At 38.9% G+C, this 26,752-nt stretch overlaps 1 protein-coding gene across 1 annotated transcript; it reads right to left on the bottom strand.

Annotated features, from left to right (window-relative positions):
• Positions 1–6,349: 6,349 nt before the first annotated feature.
• Positions 6,350–7,249, bottom strand: LOC147493287 (uncharacterized). The gene has a single exon (XM_086567807.1). It carries the CDS (start codon positions 7,247–7,249, stop codon positions 6,350–6,352), a length of 900 nt encoding a protein of 299 aa, XP_086423933.1.
• Between the last annotated feature and the right edge of the window lie 19,503 nt (positions 7,250–26,752).

The raw sequence follows: 26,752 nt of genomic DNA, 5'->3' as shown, positions 1-26,752 counted from the left end.
AAAAAGAAAACGTTCGTCTTACAAGTCTTTCAACTATACCAAAAAAATCTCTCATTCACGAGCTGTTGCTCAACGTGCCGCTGCTACTAAAAACAAGACTACTACCGCGGACAACCTTCCCCCTTCCTACTCTCACGTGGCTGAGTGGGAGGACAATTTTGCTGCTAATACCGCTCCCCTTTCTTCCACCGCCATGGATGTGAACAAGTACAAGCTTTGGGACAGCGACTCTGATGGGGATGCTCCTGTTGACGTGTCAAATAAGAGCCCTCCCACCAAAAGGGCTAAAACTTCTACCGCTGTTCCTTCCCCAACTACTGGCCGCAATGAACCTCCGCGATCTGTGATATCTTCACGCCGCCCTAGACAGGATTCTTCTTCGGCTGGTCCTTTAACCTCTGGGCCTGTCGAGGTGTGGCATCCCAAGTTCAAGGCTAGGGACCGCGATGTGACTACACGAGACTCGGCTTTGGAAAACCCAGCCGTTGCCGCCTCCTTATTTTTCAGCTCTCACCTGCCTCGGGATCAAGCTTATGGAGATGCTGGTACCGTTGCTTCCCACAGGGCCTCCATTTACACTGGATGGGAAAAGGTATGTCTGGGCTAGTGGGTAGTGGCTTACCAATTGTCTATGATATCTCTCCATTCTTTGTGCTACTCTTATACCCCATATGTCTCGCGGTGAAGTCTAGACATCGGCTATATGTGGTCGCGGGCCTAACCAAAGACCGTGGAGAACTTGGGACGCCGGGCGGCTAGAGATACACCGCCCTGATGGCTGGAAAGCAAGGTACGCCAAGCTGGAGAAGGAGAGGGACGAGAACCGGATCAAGGCAGTCAAGCTTCATAAGGAGCTCCAGGTAGCTGAGGACAGACACCGCAATTACGTTGTGGGTGTCAACTCAAAATGGACAGCCTCTCCGAGACGGAGGGCTTGCCACTCAAGCCGCCGTGGATAAGGTCGTCCAAGAGGCCGCTGATCGATTCCGGGCTTGCTACTTAAAAGATCGCGACGCTTACTGCAACAACAACTTGATCGACTTTTAGCGCGCCGCCGATCGCTTCCACCGCCTCCTCTTGTTGTAGGGACATCGCCCCTTGTAGAAACCAACTCGCAGTCCGAAGTTGAGACGCTTACCACCGGTGTTACGACTCCCCATCACCGGTAGCGGTCCCTTCTCCAAGATAGCGAATGAAGATGCCAAAGATCCCAAATGATGAAGATGAAACTACTGCTCCCCGAAGAACCGACTATCGATCCTCGGTAGTAAACACATGTCGGCTTACTTTCTTTGCGATGGCCTTGGTTTTGTAACGCTTAAACAATTATTTTTGTGTTTGGTGAAAAACAATGGTTTTGTAGCTAGTACTTTTGTGCTCCTTTTGCAATGTAATTCACTATTCGTCGTGTTTCGATTTTAATGATTTTAACTTCGTTATGCATGGAGCCATTGATCAATATGTTACTTTGACTTAATCCCTTTTCATTTGCATCTCCAAACTCCATTAGCTATGATTGTCCCTTGTTATTTGACGACTATTGGTGAAGGGCTCTCTTCCTCCCTGCCTTTACTATTTTGTATAGTTTTACACAAGTTAGGGTTGCCCCGATTCGATTCGACAAACAAATCAGCGAAGGATCTTTCCCCCTCCACTTTGTATAGCTGTGAAGCTAGTCAGGGTTGCCCCCAGTTTGATTAGGACTTACAGTCCACGGCGGGGCTCGTCCCCGCCTTCGCTTTGTATAGCTGTGAAGCTAGTCAGGGTTGCCCCCAGTTTGATTCGGACTTACAGTCCGCGAAGGGCTCGTCCCCCCCGCTCTCTTCCAACGGCTGTGAAGCCTTATAGGGGCAGCTCCCAGTCAGTGAAGATGAAACTACTGCTCCTGAAGAACCGACTACTGATCCTCAGTAGTAACACATGTCGGCTTACTTTCTTTGCAGATGGCCTTGGTTTTGTAACAGTTAAACAATTATTTTTGTGTTTGGTGAAAAACAATGGCTTTTGTAGCTAGTACTTTTGTGCTCCTTTTGCAATGTAATTCACTATTCGTCGTGTTTCGATTACGACGTATTTTAACTTCGTTATGCATGGAGCCATTGATCAATATGTTACTTTGACTTAATCCCTTTTCATTTGCATCTCCAAACTCCGTTAGCTATGATTGTCCCTTGTTATTTGGACGCACTGTTGGTGAAGGGCTCTCTTCCTCCTGCCTTTACTATTTGTATAGTTTTTACACAAGTTAGGGTTGCCCCGGTTCGATTCGACAAACAGTCCGCATCTTTCCCCGCTCACTTTGTATAGTTGAAGCTAGTCAGGGTTGCCCCGAGTTTGATTAGGACTTACAGTCTGCGAAGGGCTCGTCCCCCCGCTTTGTATAGGCTGTGAAGCTAGTCGAATTCGGACTTCTGGTCCGCGAAGGACTTCGTCCCCACTCTCTTCCAACGGCCAGAAGCCTTATAGGGGCAGCTCATTTTGCCCCCAGTTGGATTCGGACGTGTAGTCCGCGAAGGGCTCGTCCCCTGTCTTTGAACGGTTGTGAAGCCTGATAGGGGCAGCTCATTTTGCCCCTATTTTGATTCGGACGTAGTCCGCGAAGGGCTCGTCCCCCCCGCTGTCTTTGAACGGCTGTGAAGCCTGATAGGGGCAGCTCATTTTGCCCCTATTTTGTTTCGGACGTATAGTCCGCGAAGGGCTCGTCCCCCGCTGTCTTTGAACGGCCAGAAGCCCGATAGGGGCAGCTATTTTGCCCCTATTTTGATTCGGACGTATAGTCCGCGGCGGGCTCGTCCCCGCTGTGCCTCTCGAACGGCCAGAAGCCTGATAGGGGCAGCTCATTTTGCCCCTAGTTTGATTCGGACATGTTGTCCACGAAGGGCTCATCCCCTACGCTGTCTGTGATTAATCCCTATGCATGCTATTGAGCCAGGAATGCAATCATTGTTTCATTGACTTAGAATTCCGCACATAACATATATACATTACACAAAATATGCTTGTTTCATTGAAGGCTACACACTGCTCCTCTCATGGAATTTTTTCAGCATTCTTATATTCCATTGTTTCTCCACGTTACCCCTCCCGGGGTCTCTATTTTCTCCACCGTTCCCTTTGCTGTCACGACATACGGTCCTTCCCAGTTGGGTCCTAGTTTGCCGTCATTCTCCTTTTTAGTGGCCAGAGTAACCCTTCGCAGCACCAAGTCCCCAACCATGAATCCCCACGGCTTTACTCGTTTATCATACTGTTGCTGTAACCTTCTATGATACTCCTCCAGTCGTATGCGAGCCGTATCTCTTTTTTCCTCCATTATATCCAACTCAGTGGCTAATATATTTTCATTAAGACCCATTTCCACGGCCCTGGTTCTTGTCGTTTTCTATCATTTCCACCGGTATGACAAAATTCTACTCCATATGCCATTGCGAATGGTGATTCATTCGTCGAAGTCCGCGGTGTAGTACGATAAGCCCATAAAACATGATTCAATTCATCAGCCCCACGCCCTTTTCGGTCTTCCAATTTCTCTTTAAATTGTCCATGATGATTTTGTTTGATGCCTCGGCTTGGCCATTCCCCCCGGATTATATGGCGCGAGAACTTCGCTTTCACTTTGTAGGCTTGAAGAAATTGACGCACCTTTCCCCCAAGTAAATTGTGTTCCATTATCTGCAATGATTGTATGGGGTAAACCGACCGCATATTTATGTTCTCCCGTGAGGAACTTCTTCACATTCTCTTCTTTAACTTGCTGTAATGCCACTCCCTCCACCCACTTGGTGAAATAATCAGTGGCGGCCAACATAAATCTTCTCTTGCCGCTGGCCGTGGGCAAAGGCCCCACTATATTGAGTGCCCACATGGCGAACGGCCACGGACTAAACACATTATGCAGTGGCTCTGCCGGGGAATGGATTAGTTGTGCGAACCTTTGGCATTTCTCACAAGTTGTTGCATACTCTGTTGCATCCTTCTTCATATGAGGCCAAAAATATCCCTGCGATATCAATCTATGGGTCGTGGTTCGACCCGCTGAGTGACTTCCACAATCTAACAAAACATATCTTTGGCTAACCTGCTCCATCTGGCGTCTCTCCTTGGTATTTTCTATCTCTGCTCCCATAAGAAAAGTTTTAATGGGCGTCATCCATCCTATCTCCTTTTCAATGGTGAGACACACACTCGGGCCACGATGTACTAGGCCCGCTCAAAACTCTTACTTCAATAGAACGACCCTCTCTGTTTCTCGAAGCACAGCAAGAACAAATGCTAACGCGTCAGCATGTCTATTCTCACCGCGGCCCAAATGAGCAAATTGAATCCTTTTGAACTTACTGGCTTTTTGTCGTAGAACCTCTAAATATCGTGCCATCCTTGGACAACGTGCCACAAACCCCCCATTCATCTGACAAATAACCAAGTTAGAGTCCGAGAACACCGATAACTCGCTTACTCCCAGATCCTGTGCCATATTCAAACCTGCTATCACTGCTTCATATTCTGACTCATTATTAGAAGCCGCAAATCCTAGTTTCATTGATAACTCCAAACCTTTGTGTTGTCGAGTCACCAAAACCACGCCAATCCCATTTCCGTGTTCAGAAGCGATCCGTCCGCTAATACTCTCCAACCATTGCGCAGATCCCAAGGGTCCAAGGGATCACGCGACAGATTCTTCCTCCCCGATCCATAACCATTTCCTCTCCCCAAGTGGGATCCTCGGCTGGAAATTCTGCTAGGAACTCCGCCATGGCTTGCGCTTTTTCCGCTGTTCTAACCTGATATTTGATTTCATAACAACTAAGCATCACCGCCCATTTCAAAGATTCTCCCCGACTTTTTCTCCTTTCAACGCGTTGCTTGAGAGGCAAATTTGTTATCACTACCACCGAGTGTGCATCGAAATAGGGTTTCAACTTTAATGCAGAGAACATCAACGCTTAACGCATACTTCTCAATTCTATCAGATCGCCTCGCTAGCATGGTTTTACTCAAAATAAACCGCTTCTCTATCTTCTACAATACGCACAAGAACTGAACTTATCGCATACTCAAAACCCCCAAATAGAGATACAATATCTCTCCTTCCTCCGCCGCGATAGCAAAGGGGCTTTTCCTAAATAAACCTTCAACTCCCCGAAGGCTTCCTCACACTCGGTGGTCCATCGAAAATCTGGCGTTTTCGACCAAGAAGCGATACAACGGTCCGTGCGCATTTGTCCGATGATTTAGATATAAATATGTTCAATGCTGCGACTCTTCCCCGCCAACCGCTGCACTTCTTTTTTACATTCGAGGGGACGGCATCTCCACTAGGGATCTGATCCGCTTTCGGGATTGGCCTCTATTCCACGATACGCGACTATATAACCCAAGAACTTCCCGAAGATACCCGAATGTGCATTTCTCTCCGGGTTCGGCTTTTCGACTATGCTTCCAAGTAGAGATGTGAAAGGTTTCCCGAGACCCTTCAAATGTTCCTCTTCCGACATGCTTTTCTCCACCATATCATCAATATATATTTCCATGCCCTTTCTAATCTTGTCCTCGAACATTTTTTCCCCCAACCGCTGAAATGTAGCCCCCGCATTCTTCAAACCAAAAGGCATTCTTGTATAACAATAAGTACCTCCTTCCACCACGAATGTAGTCTTTTCTTGATCTGGGCCAAACATCGCGACTTGGTTATATCCCATGGAAGCATCCATGAAAGAGAATACCTTGAAACCAGTTGTTCTATCTACTAACTCATCCACCCGCGGCATAGGATAAATCTTTAGGACACTCTTTATTTACGCCTCAGAAAGTCCACACACATTCAACCTTTGCCGTTCTTTTTGGAACCGCGACCACGCTTGGATGACCACTCCGTACATCCTACGTCCTTGATTATACCCGCATCCCTAAGCCGTATAACTTCTTTGTGAATCCCTTCCGCGTATTTGGGTCTTACGCTTCTCATCTTCTGTCTTATAGGCTTCGCACCCTCCTTCATGTGTAAGTGATGGCAAGCGAACTCGGATCTATTCCCCGATATATCTTCAATCGCCTAAGCAAATATGTCAAGATTCTCTGCTAATAATTGTGTCGGGCTTTGAATTTCCACTCTTTTGGCAAGTCCGGACCTAACCGGCAAATTTTCCTTCCTCTCCCACCCCCAGGTTCACGATCTCAATTTCATCCAGAGTTTTTGGCCTCTGATGAGACTCGCATCCTTCAGTGAGTACTGCTTCCTGTAATTGCTACGCTTCTCCCTTATCATTCGTCGGCTTTTCACCCCCTATTCCACGGACCATACTTTTTACCGTCACTTGGTGTATATTCTGAGCCGCGACCTGATCCCCCTTTATTTTGTACACCCCTTCGCGGGGAAGTGGATCACCTGATAATAGGTCGACGGAATAGCCTTCATTTCATGAATCCATCTTCTCCCTAGAATGGCATTATACTGGGACCCCGTATCTACCACCATAAATCTGGTGAATACCGTCGTCGGACCTGCTGTTACTGGCAACGTTATTTCCCCCATAGGCTTTGTCATGCTTCCATTGAAGCCATACAAATTAGTCTGAGAAACCCTCAACTGATCCCTATCTATATTCATCTCTTCCATGGCCCCTATAAACAACATGTCTACTGAACTTCCGCAGTCTATCAACACTCGCTTCACTAGATAATTACCCATTGCTATGGTAATCACCAACGCATCTTCATGCGGCGAAATCACTGATTCCAAGTCTTTCGGAGTGAAAGTTATGTTCCCTTCGGCAATCGCGGTTCCTGAAACTAACCGCGTCATGCTTGTCACCTCATTAACCTGTTGTAAGCTCGCTGTCCTTCTCATCTTGTCACGGTGGGCATTCCTCCCGAGTGTCTCCCCACTGTAAATGACATTTATTGTTCCCAAGATCCTAGCGGGAGCCTGTCCTCTCTCCGCATGACGAACCTCCGCGACATACTCTCTAAGCATCCCCTTCTCAATCATTCTTTCCACCAGCCACTTCAAAGCATAACATTCGTTAGTGGCGTGGTTTCTAATCTGATGATAGGCACAGAAAGGTTTCCCCTCAATCTCTCCAGGTGTATTCCGCGGTCCTTCATAATGCTGCAACCCCTTGATAAGTGGCAAGATTTCCTCTAATGGCCTATTAAGAGGTGTTTGTTCTATCTCACGGTATGGCTTTTTTTCACAAATATCTCTCCTATTCCGATCTCCCGATCCGTCGGGTCCACGCCTTTCCCTCATTGGATCCCCTTCTCTCTTCTCTCTTACCCCTATCCCTTCGCTGCCTTTTATCCACCGCCGACCGCTTTCCCGATCTCTTTTTTGTTCCCTCGCGATTTCTTTTGCATTATATCTTCGTGCCGAATATACTTTTCTACCTTTGGGGTACAGAGAGCGGCAGAGTGGTGATTTCGATTTTTGGACACCGATTCGCGCACCCTAGTCCCCTACTTCAAGCCGTCTTTGAAATGCAATGACGCGGTATGCTCCTCCGTGATTCTCCACCCTCGGGTCTCTTCTTTGAATCTGCACGAAAACTCCCTTTAACGACTCCGGCCGACCTCTGCTTTGATGTTAAACAATGCCGCTGATATCCACTACCCTCCGCTTTCGTGGATGAAATGGTCCACAAAGGCTCGCTCTAGTTCTTCAAACCTACCGATGCTCAGCGAAGATAGGCGGTAATACCAATCCAGGCCCCCCCTTAAGGCTTGCGGGGAACATCATGCAACAAGTAATCCCGTCATACTTATTTTCCCGCCACAATGGCATCCGTTGTCTAAAATGATGCAAATGATCAATACGCCTTTTCCCATCATACCTTTCGAATCTTGGTTGATCAATCTCTTAGGTACCTCTAAATTCCGGATCGAATCTGCGGTGGATTCTTGTTGAGGTTAGCAACCTCCTTTTTTGGCACTTTGGTTCATTTTTTCTACCTCACGGTTAGCTTCTCTATCTTTCTCGATCATGGCTGTACCACTTCCAAATAAGTGATGCCCTCTACCGTATCTACTCCCCTAGACCGTATACCTCATTCTCCCCTTCCATCTCATCGCCTCGGCGATCCCCATGTTCCATGTCATCTTGTACGGTGTCTCTTTCCTTTCTCAACTCATCGTTCTCGTTTCTTAATCTGACTATTTCTTCTTGCATAAGTCTGGTGGCGTCTGCCGCCACATCAGATATGTCTTCCTCTCTACCCACCTCTCTTTCTTCACTCACTTCTTCCTCTACTACCTCTCGAACAACTTCTTTTCTAGGTCTTCCTACTCCCTTTTTTGTTATGGTGGCCATTTTATCTCGCTATTCCCCACAGACGGCGCCAAAATGTATAAACTGTGATTACAACTTATAATCTTACTCGTCTCTCGTTCTTTTCTTTCTCCTCTTTCTCTCTTTCTCTCTCCCTCTATATATATATCTCTCTCTCCTTCCACGTACCGCAGCGGTTATCTTGCGGTTCTGGTTCCGCTCTCCCACTCTCCACGTTTCGCAGCAGTTCCAGAGCGGTTGGGATACCACAGATCTGATCCTGTGCAACCTGTCTTCCCACACTATACCGCATCCGGTCCCTTTGTCACCACTAACCTCATAGGTCATGTGTACGTCCTATACACTGGGGTCGTTGAATCACAATCATCCCCATGTCGTCTTTGACAGCTTGAGCTATAAAAGTGCAAAGAAATAAGTACATTACATATGAGGATATGAGGTATACTTATATCAGCATTTCAAAAGAATTATTACAAATATTTAGATATACCTGTCCAACAACAGTCAAGGCTGTCCCTGTAGGAAGAAGACTTTCAATTAGCGTCACTCCAAGCATCTGCAGAATATCGCCCATATTAGAATTTCACAGTATGTAACTGTCATTTGTTCATGGAGAACTCGCTGAATCAGCAAAACCTTGAAATCCTTCATTTCTTGAATTGATAAAAAAATAATGTTTTACGCAAATCAGAATTCGTTATGCGTGCATCGGATCTTCCAGGTGCTTGATATGTTTTGCTTGCAGACTTTAAATTCAAACTGTCATGATCAGCTCCTTCCACATGCACACGTCCCGTCCCATCATCCTGTCGCAATATGTTTTGAGAAGACACAGACAATTAGCAAACGAAACAATACTAAAAATTAAAGTTACTCCATGTCTCAATTATATTATATCCTAACTATATTTCAGTTACTCAAAAGAACAGTATATTCCAACATCCGAGCAATTAGATGATTCTAATTCTAAACAGGGGTGAAATATTTGTAATACTCTTCTATGACACATTCTACGCTCTGTCCTTTGTTAATATTTCACAATCCACAAAAAAAAGTAACAAACTCCAAACGAGCCTCATATCAAGGTTGGCATTGATGGGGATTCACAAAGCAATCCGGGAAACTCGGGATTGGGGCCATTTACAGAGATACACAGGCAAATTACTGCTTACTGCTAGCAAAAGACCGGGAGTCTCAACAAATTACTAGGCAGAACGTAGTGCAATGACAGAAAGCAAGAAAATTACTGTTGATAGAGGATGGCATCAGATACGGCAGGAGACAGAATTACAAGCTGCAGTGCAGTCCTTTGTAACAACGAACTTACCTTGGCAATTGAGAAGGTAGGGATTATGCAAGAAAAAGTTGAACCGTTGTTTGATATCCCAATCGTGGACGGAGGCAAATTTATACAGCTGCAAACAAAGCGTGGCTTTACACTTGCACAGGACACACTACGGACTCTTGAAGAGAAGCAGCCTTCAAGGCTCACAAATGGGAAAGTCCTCATGTACAGTACTTCAGAATTGAATAGCTTGTTTTAGTTTTGTGTATGAAATATGAAACAAGGAAAATGAAGCTAGAATAGGGAGAGTAGACATGTTACTGTTCTCCCCAAAACAATTTTGTACTTTTACAATTTCTTTTCTAGTACAAGCAAAATTCTGCCTTACCTAGCAAACGGGAAAAAAGAAGAGCTCCAAACTATCCAGGGAAGTGTAGGAGGCCCTAGTATGCCAATTTTGAATTAGGTTCCAATGTTCAATGCAGAGATAAGTAAATCACATTTAGCTTTAAAGTTTTAGACAGTAACAAAATGGTGTCTTTTGTTATCTAAGAGGGACACCAAGCCGGAAGGGCTAAACACGGCCTGGGGCTGACATAGTGACAAGTAAACTTGAGCTCACCTTTTGAACCCAGAAAAATGTCCTAAAACTAAGAAGTAAAACCTTGATCAACCACCCCAAGCTTTGGTAAAATGCATATACCTCTTAAATACCTTTTTAACTTGACCGTCATAAAAAATTGGGATAAGTTCTTGTGAGATGACGAGGGAGAAAGATTAAGTAAAAAAATCAACGGAACCTATAGATAACCTTAAGAACTAGCTAATTGGCCCGGCCATTGCCGGGCTTGCTACATTAATAGTGATGATCTTATGATTAAGTACATTGCATAATATATGGTATCACTTTAAGCCTTCAAAAACAACAAAAGGACCAAATTTCAAAGGTAACAAAACAGCTACTTCAACACCCACTTAAAATACTCCAACTCGACATTAAAATGATATTTTCACAAATGAAAAGCCACAATCGATTTTAATCTAGGCCGGGTAATTGAAGCGTTCAACGAATGGTTTTTAAAACTTGTGATACTGATATCAAAATAATCAAAACATTACAATATTGCATATACAAATAGCTTTAGAATCACAAAAATCAAATTAAAAAGTTTTGGCCTTAATTCCAAGAAAATTACAAAGTTTATTTTAGTGTGACTGTATGAGTGAAACCAGGTCTGTTACATCACATACAAATCCTATGTAGAACATACAAATCCTATGTAGAAGGGAAATTTTGAAATTTAAATTACACATAAGACTACATCATTATTAGATATCATTTAGTACACCCAAGTATATCCACACAGAGATTATTGTTATTTCCCAATATGTCGCACTCTACATACATTTCCACTCAAGGTATATCTTTTGGTCAAATTAGCAGTTGCAATTGTAGTTGTAAGGCCATATCTGTTTGTTTGATGACCATGTCAGGAATTGTGATGTCCGTTTGTTTGTGTGCTTAGCGTTGAGTTGATCAGCTTTGGCTAGCGGCTCCATCTTGGTTTCAACTTTTTTTGTTTTTTCTTTGCTCATCCGTTAACTCTTCTTTAGTCCTTCTAACTGCTTTCTCAGCCTGCATGCATTTTTCACATCAATGTAATTAGTAGACCAAAATTTAACTAAACATCCATTATATATTTACAACAAACTATCAAATCGTCTTAAGTGCACCGTGTAGACTTCCTTCTCATATACGCTACTATGAGACATGTGAGATGCTCTCACCTTAAGTGTAGCACTTTGAACTTCTTCTAAATTCCAAAAATCATTATGCTTTAATTAAGCTAGTCTATAATGAAGAAAACAAATGTACACTTTCTCAGCAGATGAATAATCTAATGGCTAAAAACTTTTTAATTAGCAAAGGGATTAAATATGAAACTCTAGCTACATTCAAATGAAATAGTAAGAATGGGATCGATGGCGTGTGTCGGAATGTGTAATTGTTCTAGACAACTTTTCCAGCACAAAGTTCATCAAGAGCTTCCACCACCAAGTTCCTCTTATCAAAATTAAAGCATGTTAGCTCTTGGTTATATAATTCTCAACAAAGACTCGGCATACTAAATCAAATAGTGAACTCAAAGCTCACATGATTAATGCCAACAACGTATATATAGTTTTAACCATCTCCAAACTACATCGTCATTGTAATTATTCTAATGCTACTATGCATCTAGTGGGTACAGTCGATGTCATTGGTTAATGGGCATCGGGTATTAGCATTCCAAGTGGTTAATCCTTACATTGTAACACTTCAATCATAACTTAAAACGATAGAAGCAACCATTGACAATGTCCACTACCCAGTACTTACCATTTTATATATTTTAATACTCAGTGTGCTCAATGGTTTTTTCCATGATTATAATATTCCTAACCCCAAAGTTATTCATCGACACCAATTAAAAAGAGACTGCGACAATGTAAGATTGCAAGCAGAATATATAATGTCAGGGTCAAGCCTTCAGTCGACAACATGCAAGGATCGGAACAACTAATGATGGTGACTTGGAACAACTACATTTATGTGCTTTCACACCTAGAATTAAGCCAGCATATGCAGTTCTCTACAGTCCAACAACATGAGAGATCCAATGTTTATCAATTGTGATAGGCACCTGATAAATCTTGAAAGGATAATCAATCTAGCTTATCCTAGGTATAATGCAATTTAGAAAAAATCAATATTGGTTTGACATGTAAAAAGCTGAGTAGAGTGGAGACTTACCACTTTGAGAGGAACGTTAAATACGGATCTCATTCAAGGAAAGTGAGAACTGCACTTATTTCCTAACCGGTACGGTAGAATTGCGACTCTTGAGAGAATAGATCCATAATCAACTGATGGACAGAGTACATATCAAAACAACACTGATTTTTCAGAAGTTAGTTGTAATATATTTTAGAAATTATATGTAATATATTTTCAGCTCATTGAGAAGAGTTTAGTAAAAATGCATAGGATATTTGTGTAAAAAGTTGGACTACTTCATATTGCTAAATCAATCAAGTTCCTCATATTTGTACAGATTCTAGCACCCCTTTCTCACTTGAACCCCATAAAGAGTAACAAATCTTAAGATTATCAATAATATACCACTTAAATAAGTTACTTTTCACAATGATAACTCAACTACTAATTATTGGCATACAACCTATAGGTAGCATACAATATGAAGGGGGGAAGACAATGCATCTGGAAGTCAAATAACACTATGCTGACAGTAAATAAAACAAACAATGATCACCCACTCTCATGATTATCGATAGCGCGATGATGGTAGATGATAAGTAATAAAAGAAGACTTTGGTACTACAATGCATAGAAGACAATCATAACACTAAAACCCAAACAAACAAAGTAAGAAAATATAAATAAAAACAAAAGTCAAAATTAAAACCCTAAGAAATAGAAGAATGGAAATCAAAACCCCAATTTTTGAAATTTTTGCTCAAAGATGATCTAAGTTAATTTAGCTTGAGACAATCCATTGCAAATCGGAGAATTTTTGTTGGGTTTTGAAATAATGTCTCACACCAAGGACTATGATAGGTTTATCCAATATCATATAATTATATTAAAAAAAAGTAATAACGGACTTGAAAACCTTTGGAGCTAAACAGGAGCTAAACACTTTTGAGGAAACGGTCGCATCCTATAAAATAACTAAAAATAAGCTTACTTATCATACATCGAATTTATATTATCTATAATATATTGTCAAGCAATCAAACACATTCTCATAGTTAATGTCTTACGAAATTGTCATTATTTTATGAACATTAATTGTCAAAACTCAAAACCGAACCAACATGACGTAAAACTTTAAATGGGCTATTTATACTAATCGGATTATAGGTTAACTAACAATATACGATTGGATTTAGGCAACCAAAATGTTGAATATTTGGGATTAAAATAAAGTAGTATGATTTATTCTCATGGGTCACGATTACCATAATTCTATATTTTAATCACACCTGATGAGAAAAACCTTGGTCAATACCGTTTAGGACCAAAGTATGTGCTCTAAGCGTCTATCCACCACACATCTATCACATTTTCACAACTTGATCTCTTTAACACGTGCTAAAAAAAACAAAGCAATCTATCTGAGTGGAAAAGACTGATGAATAACAATCAAATGTATGCATCATTCTAAATTGAAAAAGATCCAATTCTTCTACATTAAAATAGATTTAATTCATATAAACCTACAATATGAGAAAAGCAATAAAAGAAGAATAACTAACTAAGCCAAAACAATAAACCTATTAGAAATGAAATATTTTATTCATATAAATAATAAAATATTAAAAGTGGGTTTTTTGGTCCGACCCGTTAAAAAGATACTCTAGAGTTTTCAATTCATCTGAAGGAAAAAAAAAAAGGAAAATTATCCATTTTTCCCGGCCCCTAAATAAAATACGATACACAATATTGAAGACTACTATATATATAGACTGGAAATGAAAGTACCTTTCTCGCATTACCCATTACGCCTTTGCTAAGGGTATTGGAATTTTGAAATAGAGAAGAACACACCTTGAACAGAGGTGATCCGATTTTTAATGTGAAGAAACACTCGTCTTCTTGCCCATTTTGCCAAACGAATCCAATATGCTTCGAATTAGTTCCTTGGAGATAGCGGGAAACTCTAATTAAATTTGGGTTTCAAAAAATAATATAGAGAGACAAAACCACAAAAGTTCATATAGAAGTTTGAGTATATTGTATCTAAACCTTTCGGTATTGGTTAATGGGCATTGGGTATTAGCATTGCCATGCCATAATAGAATCGTTGAAAGCCTCAAATAGTTTGTCAAAGGGATGCCCTTGATTCACTCACAATTCTTGGAAGAAGTGGCCCCTCACTTGTCGTATCCTTAATCTCTTTGGCAAATATGGATTGTCGCTCTGTTGCATTTAATCACATGAAACACAGCCTAAATCAATTCATTTCCCTTGTCAGACCAAGTATTAAAAAACATTGATATCAGGTAAAAACCATTGTTCACATCAAACGAAAACGAAGATTAAGGAAAACAAAATGCAATTGACCACTCACCTAGAATATTTTTGTTCAAAATCTTTAAGAACTTACCTTTAGAATATTCACTGCTATCAGTTATTTGACCTACATAGATTAGAAAAATGGATCAAAAAGCAAACTTGGATACTATAATTGATTAAGGGTCTATTTAGATGATAAAATTATGGCACGCATTTTAAAATTTAGAATCTGTTTTCTGCTAACCAAAATTAGTATAATTTTAAATTTGAATATGTGGAATCCATGATCAATATTAGAGCTTATTGGGAGTAGAAACTTTGCAAGTACAATATCAATCGATTACACAGGTAGGCACATGAACACTATATATCGAAATAAAACTAAACAGTTAAGCATGAAAATCTAGAACTCACAGAAACAACACAACCCAATTTAACAAAATGCAAAATTTCAAATGGCCAATATAGTGAAAGAACATAAACCAAAACAAACACGTATATAGTTCTCAACACCTATTGGATTCTAAATGCAAGTGAATAGTTTCTCAGCTTAAACAAAAAGTAAAAGTTACCAAAGGTTCACAAAACCTGCTTCTGGTCTTATTTTTGTTTCCGAGAAGCGTTCCAGTAGAAGCCATGTTAACCCCTAAACAATAATTTCAAATTTACCCAACATTAAGACTGTATGCAACGATCACTCGCTTGTAAATTGGCCAAATAAACATTCACAGATAAATAAAACTTACTTTGGGCACGAAGTAGACTCCCAATTCAAATAAAAGCATTTACATTGAAAAAGAACTATTAAAAGCTTTTGAATTGTTTACAATGAAAAATCATGTCAACTATGTTGGCACATAAAGATGGAACCTGAGAACCAAAGTCCTTTCTAACATTAAATAAAGCACTATGCTGCAATTTGGTGTTAGGCTATCTGGTTTATTGTTAAAAACAGAAAAGTCAATCTTGTAAGTTCTAACTAATAATAATAATAAGGATACCAAGTCCAAACATATACTAAATATAGTGAACACGAAACATGTTTTTTTATTTTTTATTTTTATTTCCAAATTTTAGTCTAAAGAGGGGTGGGTACTCAGCAAGGGAGTTCTTGCTTGGTCATAAGGATTTGATTAAAGACGGATAGCTGTCTCTTTGATTTGAACAAAAAGAAGAACAACCAAATTAACAATTATGAAAGATTGCCTGAGAGTAGTGGAGCAACAACTGTTCGATCTATTTGGAGCAACAACGACATCAAGTAAAATGAACCTTTTGATGTATTGTTTATCAAGCTAGTTATTATTTTATTTTATTTTCCTACTAAAGGTCTTTTTTTTTTAGTAATGGTCGGGGTGGGGTTTTGAGTTTTGACAAAAGGTTTTTTTGTTTTTTTTTCTTTTATTTCATATTGTTACGCGAACAATTCCAAAACTGGGCGTGATTTTTTTTTTTTTTTTTTCCGTCAAATTATTGGAAAAGCTGAGGTGTCCACCTAAGAGAAAAAAGGGGGCTGACGTGTTTCAATGGGAGCATTCTTGACTATTCAGTAACCCCCTTTCTTTGCTCCCTTTCCCATAGCAAATCACATAGGACCAGAATAAAGTTAAAGGAGATAAAATAAAATTCAACGTTTACATAACAACTCTGTTTTTCGTTTCTCCATAGCTACTACTTTTTTTGAAATAGTTGTAGGCAAAATATTTGAAATAATACCTGAAAATTCTGATAAGCCTGTAACTAAAAGGTATCCAAACACAACCCTCCTCTCCTATTCTTTGCACTGATTTAATATAACCATACTAAAAGAAAACCACACATATTATGTGTTTGTGAATGTTAACTTTACTATATGTCTTTATCCAAAGAACTATATCCTCAATCAGATAATTCAAAGATGTTTAAGAGCCTCAGTGCAAGGAAGCTATACCCAAGAGTCAAAAGGTATTACTACTTCTTATTTGTTATTCCAAAATAGATATATTACCCCATATTCACCTACCACATATCGGTAACGCCAATAAGAGGATATTATCTTCTAAAGATAGTATCACACTGCTTTTTAGTATTTTAGGTTAGTCAAGATTTTTTATCGTCACTTGAGAAACTTAGTATCAGACACTAACTTTTAGTATTTTAGGTTAGTCAGGATTGTTTATCGTCACTTGAGAAACTTAGAAATGGAGGTTTTTAAGTTGATCTAACCTATCTAATCATGTGGTTAATATATAAGAACTCGAGTTGGACTAATTAAGTACGAAAAAATATATAACCCCATATTGTAAAACCTAACAATACAAAAAATAAGAAGAAAATTGATTAAATAATAAAGTTGGGAATCACTAAAGCAAAAGAAAATATGACACCTTCATTGTCTGAGCTTGTTGAGAATTGTTTGATCAATTCTACGATTTAGAAATTTTGTTCATTTTTTTTTTCTTGTTTGTGAGTAGGAAAAAGCATGAGAAACAAAGAGAGAGGAGAAAGATTATGCATAGAGTTTTTTCTGTTTGATCATGTCTAGCCAGTTTATGGAGAATATTTAAAAGAGTACCTGGAATGAATAGGAAATAAGACAAATAGTTTTGTTCTTCGTGAGTAGGAAAAAGGAGAAGAAAAATAGATGGGAAAAATAGAAACAAATGTCGGGGAGTTTACTTAATTTGTCGGATGTTGTGTTGCTCACAGAGAAAGGAAATCAATCCATGCCAGTTGTGGATAGGGAGTCGGAGTCATTACTTTTACCACTTGTATTCTTTAAGTATAGTTTCCCCATACTAAAATCACATGATATTTTTTGTCCACAAATAATGCTTGCAGAATTTGAACATGAGAATATCAGGTGAACTTTATACGACAATGAATTGGAAATTGAACGATTAAATTGAAAGTCTAAATTTTACCCAATGTCAGATGCACAAAACAAAAATGCAGATATCACTAACCTTTTCAAGGCAAGGGGTAAATTGACATCAAAACAATGTCGAGATATTTGAAAAGGATCATATCCCACTATACTCCCAAGACCTAATTAATTCACATAAAACAATCATTAGAAGGAAAAAAAAAAAAAAAAAAATCAGAATTGAATGGAAATCCATGCCTCAAATAAATAGAAAAAAGTTAAAAAAAAAAAAAAAAAAAAAAAAAAAAAAAAAAACTTGCCATGTCCATGATAGGGAGGAAGTGAAGAAAAAGTAGGGTGTGAACTGAAAGCCAGGATTAGCGCATCATCATTTTTGGGAAGAACCAATTCAATAATACGAAAAATTGTGAATAATTGATTAGGAAAATTAAAAAAACTTGCTTGACTTGACTTATACCGAGTTTAGGCCAATAAATTGTTTTTCCGAGAGCAATTAATGGAGAAGGAAGCTAACCGTGCACTTTTTGTACTTTTTGGGTTTAGTTTTTTTTCTTCTTCATTGTTTCTTGTTTGTGTGTATTGGTTATTTCTTCCTTTACATAGGATTTGGTGGGTTTAGATTAATCTTTGGATGGGTTTTAGAATAGAGGAATTTAGTGTTTTGTGTCGAAAGTTTGACTTCCTATTTAGTCTCCTGATTTTCCTTTTTTCTCTTCTGATTTTCAAATAGAAGTATGCCATCCTGATTTCCCGTGAGTAAAGTGGTACTTAAAATTTGTTGACGTGGGCACCCTCAGAGAACAGGAAAAGGGACTGCTATTATATATATATATATATATATATATATATATATATATATATATATATATATATATAAATAAAAGAAAATGGACATACACAATCAATAGTAAACCCTAGCATAATTGAGATATTGATATGCACAATCCCATTGGGGTGTGCTTTCTCTTTGTCTATCGCCTATCTCTCAATTTCTAACCATCTTACTGTTTATTTATCCATATTTTTTTTATGGATAAAACCATTGAGCTAGAGCAACACCAAAGCAAATATAGCTTAGGTAGCCATTGATCACAGACATGCATAGTCTGAACAGAGATCAATGTCGATACTTGGTAACTAAAAATATAAATAAATATAAAAACCAACTGATGATCTAACATTGATAATTAAAAACCAAAATACAGTTGTTAAACATTGTGTACCTGAACAGTAGTTGATTGAAGGTGAAACACAACTGATTTCAAGCTTGGGAGATCAATGTCGATACTCAGTAGCCAGTACTATTATGATGGAAAGGCGACAATCTATCGTTTCGTTTTGCTGGAAACCAATTTAAGAATTAAATAGAGAATTGGGTTTTAACACCTTCTACTGCACAGAAAAAAATATATTAGTAAAATGAGAAGTTAGTGAGAATATATATGGTGATTAAGGTTAAATGTAGACTTATATCTAGTAGAGTTTTTATATAATTCAACATCTTTAATCTTTTCTAAATAATCCAATGACTATTGAAGATGTGCATATAAAAAACCGCATGGATAAGAGCTTGAAGGAGCGGCATAGTTCAACCTTTAAAATTTTAATTGAGGGAAGTTTTTTTTTATTTATCAAAGAGGGGTAGGAGTCTTTAGTGAGTAGTGAGATAAGTGTTTCTGCCCTAACAATCATTCTAACAATTCTATAACAATGCTTTTTGCACACACTGAAAGGAGAATAAAAAACTTACTTTCAATAGTGATTTCTGATTTCCCGTGCTCCAGTTTGACATAATCAGCAAGTTTGTTGATGAGAATTGAGGGGGGGAAAAAGTGATTCAACAATCTTACCATTTTATCTTCGTTCTACTCTTGAAAAACTGATGAAGTGGAGAAGAAGGTGGTTTCGGTGGGAGAAGCGTTTTTGGGGTTTTGACATGGGTTAAATAAAGTACGTGTATCAGTTTGGTAAAGTTGTTTCACTATTCTCCTTCCTTTCCCGAAATTGCTTTTTCCTAAATTATCGCTAAGATAACGTGTTTTTTTTTTATAAGGACATGGTGATTTACAGAAAATTTCCAGGAAAATAAGGCTGGTAGGAAGAATAAATTGACACTCCTTTGTTAAATCATGCCATTGACACAAACTCTGCCAGCTTTAAGAAGGCATCCTCAAAGAAACAGAGAATGCGGTAGACTGGTAGCACTTGTCGCTCATGAAAGATTTGAGACTATTTTATCAATAAAATACATAGAAACATAAAATAAATAAGGGTGAACTAGTATTACCCCCCTACTAGATGATCCAATTAGGATTCCCCACTAGATGGGAAATTAGGGTCTCCCCCCTAAATACACACAAAAAAAATTTGGTCAACCCATTTTGACTTTTTTTTTTGTGTGTATTTAGGGGGGAGACCCTAATTTCCCATCTGGGGGGGGGAGCCTAATTGGCTCATCTAGTGGGGGGGTAATATTGGTTAACCCAATAAATAATAAGCTCACCTTGAGAAATTGCGTGTGCAGTACCAGTTGATGAGAATGAGAAGGCATGAGGTGCCCTTTGTACACATGAATGTGGACACCCTTGAAAAGTACTCAAAATAATGAATTATCATTATTTTGATTATTAGCAAACTCCAGAAGCGTATTCTAGCCTTTCTAGGTAATCTTTGAGGACATATGGATGAAAGGATAGACACTTCTTGAGTGGAACATATATGGGATTAGTCCTTTTCAATTTGGGGGGTAAATCATTTCATATAGCCAATTAGAAACTCTATAATGGTCAAGCTAATGATAAAGTTACTCCACTGGGAATTGATCTCTTGAAAGTAAATAATAAGGCCTACCCTGCCCATATTTGGCCAGATGCAAGTCCAAACTCATTTTCCATGCCTCATAAAGTAAATGGATCTTAATTCCCAAGGATGCGTTGCTTCTATCTAACATATCTAATAGCAACATGATTATCTCATGATGCTACAAACAATAAAAGAACTTGGGCTTAAATAGTACCTTTTCCAATGCAAAGAGTCTCATTAACAAAGAGATCAATGGCTTCACATTCAAGTTCATCAAAAGGATCTAAACATTCCCTGAAAATGCCTCCTTCAATATAGTGAATTGCAATTACATCATAATGAAAATGACTGAAGTTACAGAAATTTGATACATGGTCAGCTAGCTAGGAGTAGTTAGGCCTACACCAAGAAGGCAAATATGACACAATAAATCATTAAACACTTAATAGAGTAGATGAATTACCTCTCAGAAGTTTGGAATTGGCTATTCTTGGACAACATCTATATGCATATTGAACAAACACTCAATCAGTATTTCAATATGTTTTTTAAGATGAAAATTGGCACTTGTTCAGTTGTTCTGTTGAAATTGCATTGTCACAGTGACTGTCTATCATAATGTCGATTTGACTAGTATGTCAGTATGGTAAAAAGGAGCCATACATTAGATAATGTTTTTTTTTCCTAGTACAGAGAATTACCTCGTATGCCTTAATCACTCGACGAATCATAACATCTGAATCACCAGTATCTTTTCGAACATCAGGATGGAATTGCTTTACCTACCATATAGATTCAATTATCAGGTCAACCATATCCATGCATTTCCAAGTAATCAAAGTCCCAACTTATGGGTGTTCCAACATTAAATAATTTTGTCCAAGAATCTACCACACCATATTCTTTCATGACCCATACCTCAACTTCCTTTCTATAAACTCTATGAAAAATACAAAGCAATCCACCGAACTCCCCAACTTGTGTGCTAGAATCATCGCCATTATAGTTAAAACCCTTAGGCAGCGGTATCTCTTGGAAAACCTCCTCCTTGATATCAAAAGAAACCAGTAATTTTGGAAACTTGACAAAAGGTCGACCACTTGCAAACCAATGAATAGATCCGCCAACAACTGCATTCTTGGAACCGGTGATAAGGTATTTCTGATTTCTGGTGCTCCAGTTTGACATAATCAACAAGTTTGTTGATGGGAATTGAGGGGAAAAAAAAGTGATTCAACAATCTTACCCTTTGATCTTCGTTCTGCTCTTGAAAAATTGATGAAGTAGGGAAGAAAGTGGTTTCTGTCGGAGAAGCGTTTTTGGGGTTTTGACGTGGGTTAAAAAAAGTACGTGTATCGGTTTGGTAAAATTGTTTCACTATTTCTCCTTCCTTTCCCGAAATTGCATTTTCCTAAATTATGTTTTCCAAACATAAATAAATCAGCGTAGTTGGAACAGTTCTTACCTTATGTCAAGTAGTATTAAAGTAGCCATCCATTTGTCTAAGAAGATTTGAGTGTGTTTGCCACATCAATGACAAATCGGTATCTAACATCGCCTTTGGCAAGTCGTTCCATAGCAGTGTTCACATAGTCTATTGGAATGACCTCTATATCTGTTGTTATATTGTCAGAGATCTATCACATATTCACAATTACAATTCAGTTTGTGACAAATACGACAAACAAAAAAGCAGGGCTTAAAATCACAAAGTCATGCAATTCTATCCAATCCAAGTTGAGAATTAAGCAGTAAAACAAATAGCAAATTCATACATATAGACATATAAAGTATGTGTATACTCACAATTTTGAGCTGTGGAGAAGTAGAAATCCTTGGTTTGACATCAAATTCTTCCCTTCCACTCGTTTATGAGATGTTTCAACGGTTTATAACAAAAGCCCTTTAACAATCATACTAACACATATTGATAAAAAAAAAAATGAATCATTCATCCCTTATAATTCCAATCAACTTAACCAACTAAAACCCTCATAACTATTCTCCAGAGTCTTGTTATCACGTGGAAAAGCCACACAAAGTAATTCGAGAAGTCCCGTAAAACTCTTGTCTGTCCACCCATGTGTAACCTTTAGCCGAAAGAACTTGACGACAAATTTCAAAACTATAAAGTCCTCATAATCAGGATATAAGGGACTCAAAGGCTCACAAAAATTATACTATATATGATTTTAGTTTGTTAATTATATATCTACAGTTGGCAAAGTTGAATAAAACAATCCCTGTCTACAACAATGGCTGTGTTTCTTCTCTTCTTTGTCATTTCCCACTTGTACTACATTTTTTTACTACTTCCACAGTTCCACTATGAAGCTATCTTATGCATCTGAGACCTGCATGCATCTTTTTTACTACTTCCACAGTTCCATGTCCACGATTACTTGGAAGAAAGGAACTATCTTGTGACTCAGCTCCTAAATATTTTTACTTGATGATAAACAATCATAAACAAAGTGTTCGATGTTGTGACCAGACAATCATAAACAAAGTGTTCGATGTTGATGATAAGGTTCAGTTTACTGAAAGTGATAAGCAATAATATCACCATTCTGGTTTTTGACTCCCATCAGCTCCTAAATATTTTTACTTGATTCGATATTCGTCGCCAACCAATTCAAACTTTTGAACATGTTCTTTAGGTCTTAATATTTTTGTCCTGCTAATAATATACCCTTCTATTTGTTTCTTTGGCAAACCTAGCAGTCTCATTAGGTACAATCAAGCAGCATTGTGTGAGGGTGAACGATGGGAAGTCCCTCACTTTACATAGAGTTGAGAATTTTTTTAATTTGGTGTTCTGCTAATGAAATATTCACAAAACTTTTTTTTTAATACATGCATATTAGAAACAAACACTTAGCATCGCCAATAAATTTCATACGAAAAATGCAATAACCAATATACTAATTAAATGAAAGAAGCATATTTTTTTAATGGAAGATACAAACCTGTGAAATTGAAGCTTGTTCCGACCAATAACTATTACAGCTAGTTCACAGTTGTCATCGAACACATAAGGATTTCTTGGTCAACACTTTTCTTGTACCATAAGTTTCTTGTGTTAGATACTTAGATCCTACTTGAAAGTCTATATTTGTAAAGAAGATCCCTATAATCAAGGGACTGTCAAATTGTACAAGCTAGAGAATGTATATATAGACCAAGTAAACTCAATAAAAAGTAAGTTAAAAGTTTCAACATCTTACATATTTGTTCATGGTATCGGAGCAAGATTCTGGAAATCGTTTTTACCGAAATTGTCTCGTCTCTTTCACCTCTACAAACCCAAAAATTAAAGTCTATCCAATGTCTACACCAAGTCTCACTCTCCCAAACATCTCCACTCTTGTCTCTGTTAAACTATCATAAACAAATTTTCTTCTTTGGCAAACTCAGATCAAGCCCTTTCTTATTGGCCAAAATTATTGGTGTTTCGTTGATGGATCACACCCATGTCCTCCTCAATTTCTATCTTCGGCAACTACTGAAAATCCTGCGTATACTACATGGTATCAAACTGATCAAACACTTGTGAGTTTAATCAATGTGACTCTCACTGAACCTGTTCTCTCTCAAGTTGTTGGCCTTACCACCTCTCATCAAATCTAGAAATGCCTTGAACAAAAAATTTCTCAACAATCCCTTGCCAATTCCACTCACCTGCGATTTGAACTTATGTCAATCTCGAAAGGAACTAAATCAATCTTTGAATACCTTCAATATGCCAAAACTCTTGCTGACTCTCTTGCTGCGATAAACGAACCGGTGAAGAATGATGATCTTGTCACCTCTATTCTTCGGGGTCTTGGACCTGAATATCAAATGCTTATTACTGCTATGTTGAACTTTCCACCCCTTCCTCCATTCTATGATCTTCGAGGACGTCTTCTCTCGTATGAAAATCAGATATCAAGAACACAAGTGAATACTTCTTCACAGTCTGCACTTATCTCCACCACAAACAGCAACAACAACAATTATCATAACAACTGTGGTGGAAATCAAAACTGTGGTGGCTATAACAATCGTGGAGGGTACAACAATCGTGGTGGCTACAACAATGGTGGCTATAACAACTGAGGAAACTTTAATCGTGGAGGTTTCAATAATGGTCGTGGCAGTTTTAACAATGGTCGTGGAAGCCGTGGTCGTGGCTATGATAATAGTCGTAGTCCTTTCTTTTATGAAGCTGGTATTCTTGGAAGTGCTCCAAGATATTCTAACACTCAAGATAGTAATTTTATGCCATGCCAACTCTACAGTCGTTCTGGCCATTCTGCTATGACTTGCCCACTTTGGAAAAATAGGAATATGTTGATCAACTTTCTAATGTTTTTGCTGGTATCCAGATGTCTCAATCAGGTGAACCAAGTTGGTATTTTGACACAGGTACCACTAATCATATGACCGGTGACACTCGGTCTTTCGCTCAGATGTCTGATTATGGTGGTTTTGATCAAGTCATGTTGGGTAATGGTGAATCTCTTCCTATTGCGCACCCTGGTAGTCTCTCCCTCTCTTCTGGCTCTTCCTCTTTCCATCTCTCTAATGTTCTTCATGTCCCCAATATGAACAAAAATTTATTATCCGTTGCTCAATTTACTAAAGATAACTCTGTTGGTTGTGTTTTTATGCCATGGGGATTTCTTGTCAAAGATTTTACGAACTAGGTCTATTCTGTTTCAGGGCCGATGTGAAGGTGGCCTCTATCCATTTTGTTCAATGCATCCTCATCGTTTTGCTTTTTCTGCCAGTAGTACTTCACCCTTTTGGCATCGCAGACTTAGACATCCGTCCCCCAAAGTCATCCAGATTTTAGGATCAAATAAATGCTTAGGACCATCATTTAATTTTACTCATCCACACTTTTGTAAGGATTGCGCTCTTGGAAAGTCCACACGACTCTCGTTTTCTCTTAATGAAACTCGTTCTTTTGCTCCATTTTACCTAGTTCATTCTGATGTTTGGATGTCGCCAGTTGTGTCTGTGTCCGGTTTTCGTTATTATGTGTTATTTACTGATGATTACACTCGATATTCTTGGATCTTTACTATGCGACAAAAATCTGAGGTTTTCACTCATTTTACTAATTTCCTAACCTTTGTTGAAAATCATTTTTCCTGTACAGTAAAAGTTTTTCAAAGTGATGGTGGTAGTGAATATGCCAATCATTTATTTCGTGATTTGTGTGCGCATAAGGGAATTCATCATCGTTTTCCATGCCCTCACACCCCCCAACAAAATGGTCTTGCAGAGTGCAAGCATCGCCACATCTCTGAAATGGGGCGTACACTTTTAATTATGGCTCAATTTCCGTTGAATCTATGGGTTGAAGCAATTTGCACTGCTGTTCACTTGATTAATCGATTACCTACTGCACTTTTGAAATGGGCATCTCCATTCGAGTTGTTATTTGGCAAAAAGCCAGACTATATGAGCCTCAAAGTTTTTGGGTGTGCCTGCTATCCTTTTCTTGGTGACTATGTTACTCACAAATTACAGCCTAGATCGGTTGAATGTGTTTTTCTTGGTTACAGCTCACACCATAAAGGATATCGTTGCCTTCATCCTTCTACTGGCAGACTTTATATCTCTCGACATGTTCTTTTTGACGAGACTCGATTTCCTTATGCATCAGTATAGTTGAATCCATCATCAGTTTCATCTTCAAGGGACTATTCAGATATGGTATTTGTTCCTCTTATTAGGCCATCACCATCTGGTCAACATCCATTGCCTACTATTCCGAGCCATTCCTCTGCACCTACAGATTCTCTTGCTGAAGCATCATCATCTACCGAGCCAACTGCATCACAGTCCTCTTTTGATGCCATGTCTACACCATCAGCATCACATTCTCTTAGTGCAACGTCTCCGCCATCAGTACGACAATCTTCTTCACATCTAACTCGGCCACCAACTCCACCACCTCCGCCTCCGCCCCTGCCTCCGCATAGACCAGCTCATACCATGGTTACCTGGTTTAAGGTTGGTGCTAATAAACCTAATCCACGATATGCAAATGCATTCACTTGCCATCCTATTCCATCTACTTATGCTAGTCTTGTTTATTCTTCTGAGATTGAAACTACATGTTATTCTCAAGCTGTAAAGTTTCCAGAATGGAGGCATGCCAGGCTGATGAGTTTAATGCACTTTTAAAGAATCGTACTTGGACTCTTGTTCCGTTCCGTCCATATCTGAATATAGTTGGTTGCAAGTGGGTTTTCAAAATTAAAAGACATTCCAACGGCACTATTGAGAGGTATAAAGCTCGGTTAGTTGCAAAAGGTCGTTTTCACCAGCAACCTGGTCTTGATTTTGGTGAAACATTTAGTCCGGTTGTTAAACCTGCTACTATTCGCACTATCCTTAGCCTTGCAGTATCCTTTGGTTGGCGAATTCGACAGCTTG

The sequence above is a fragment of the Coptis chinensis genome, chromosome 6, assembly GCF_015680905.1.
Source record: "Coptis chinensis isolate HL-2020 chromosome 6, ASM1568090v1, whole genome shotgun sequence".
NCBI classification, from domain to species: domain Eukaryota; kingdom Viridiplantae; phylum Streptophyta; class Magnoliopsida; order Ranunculales; family Ranunculaceae; genus Coptis; species Coptis chinensis.
This window is presented reverse-complemented; position numbering and strand designations above follow the sequence as displayed.

What these genes read in the sequence shown, in the direction of transcription:
- LOC147493287 (XM_086567807.1), bottom strand. Translation starts at nt 7,249, where the DNA reads ATGAGGGAAAGGCGTGGACCCGACGGATCGGGAGATCGGAATAGGAGA.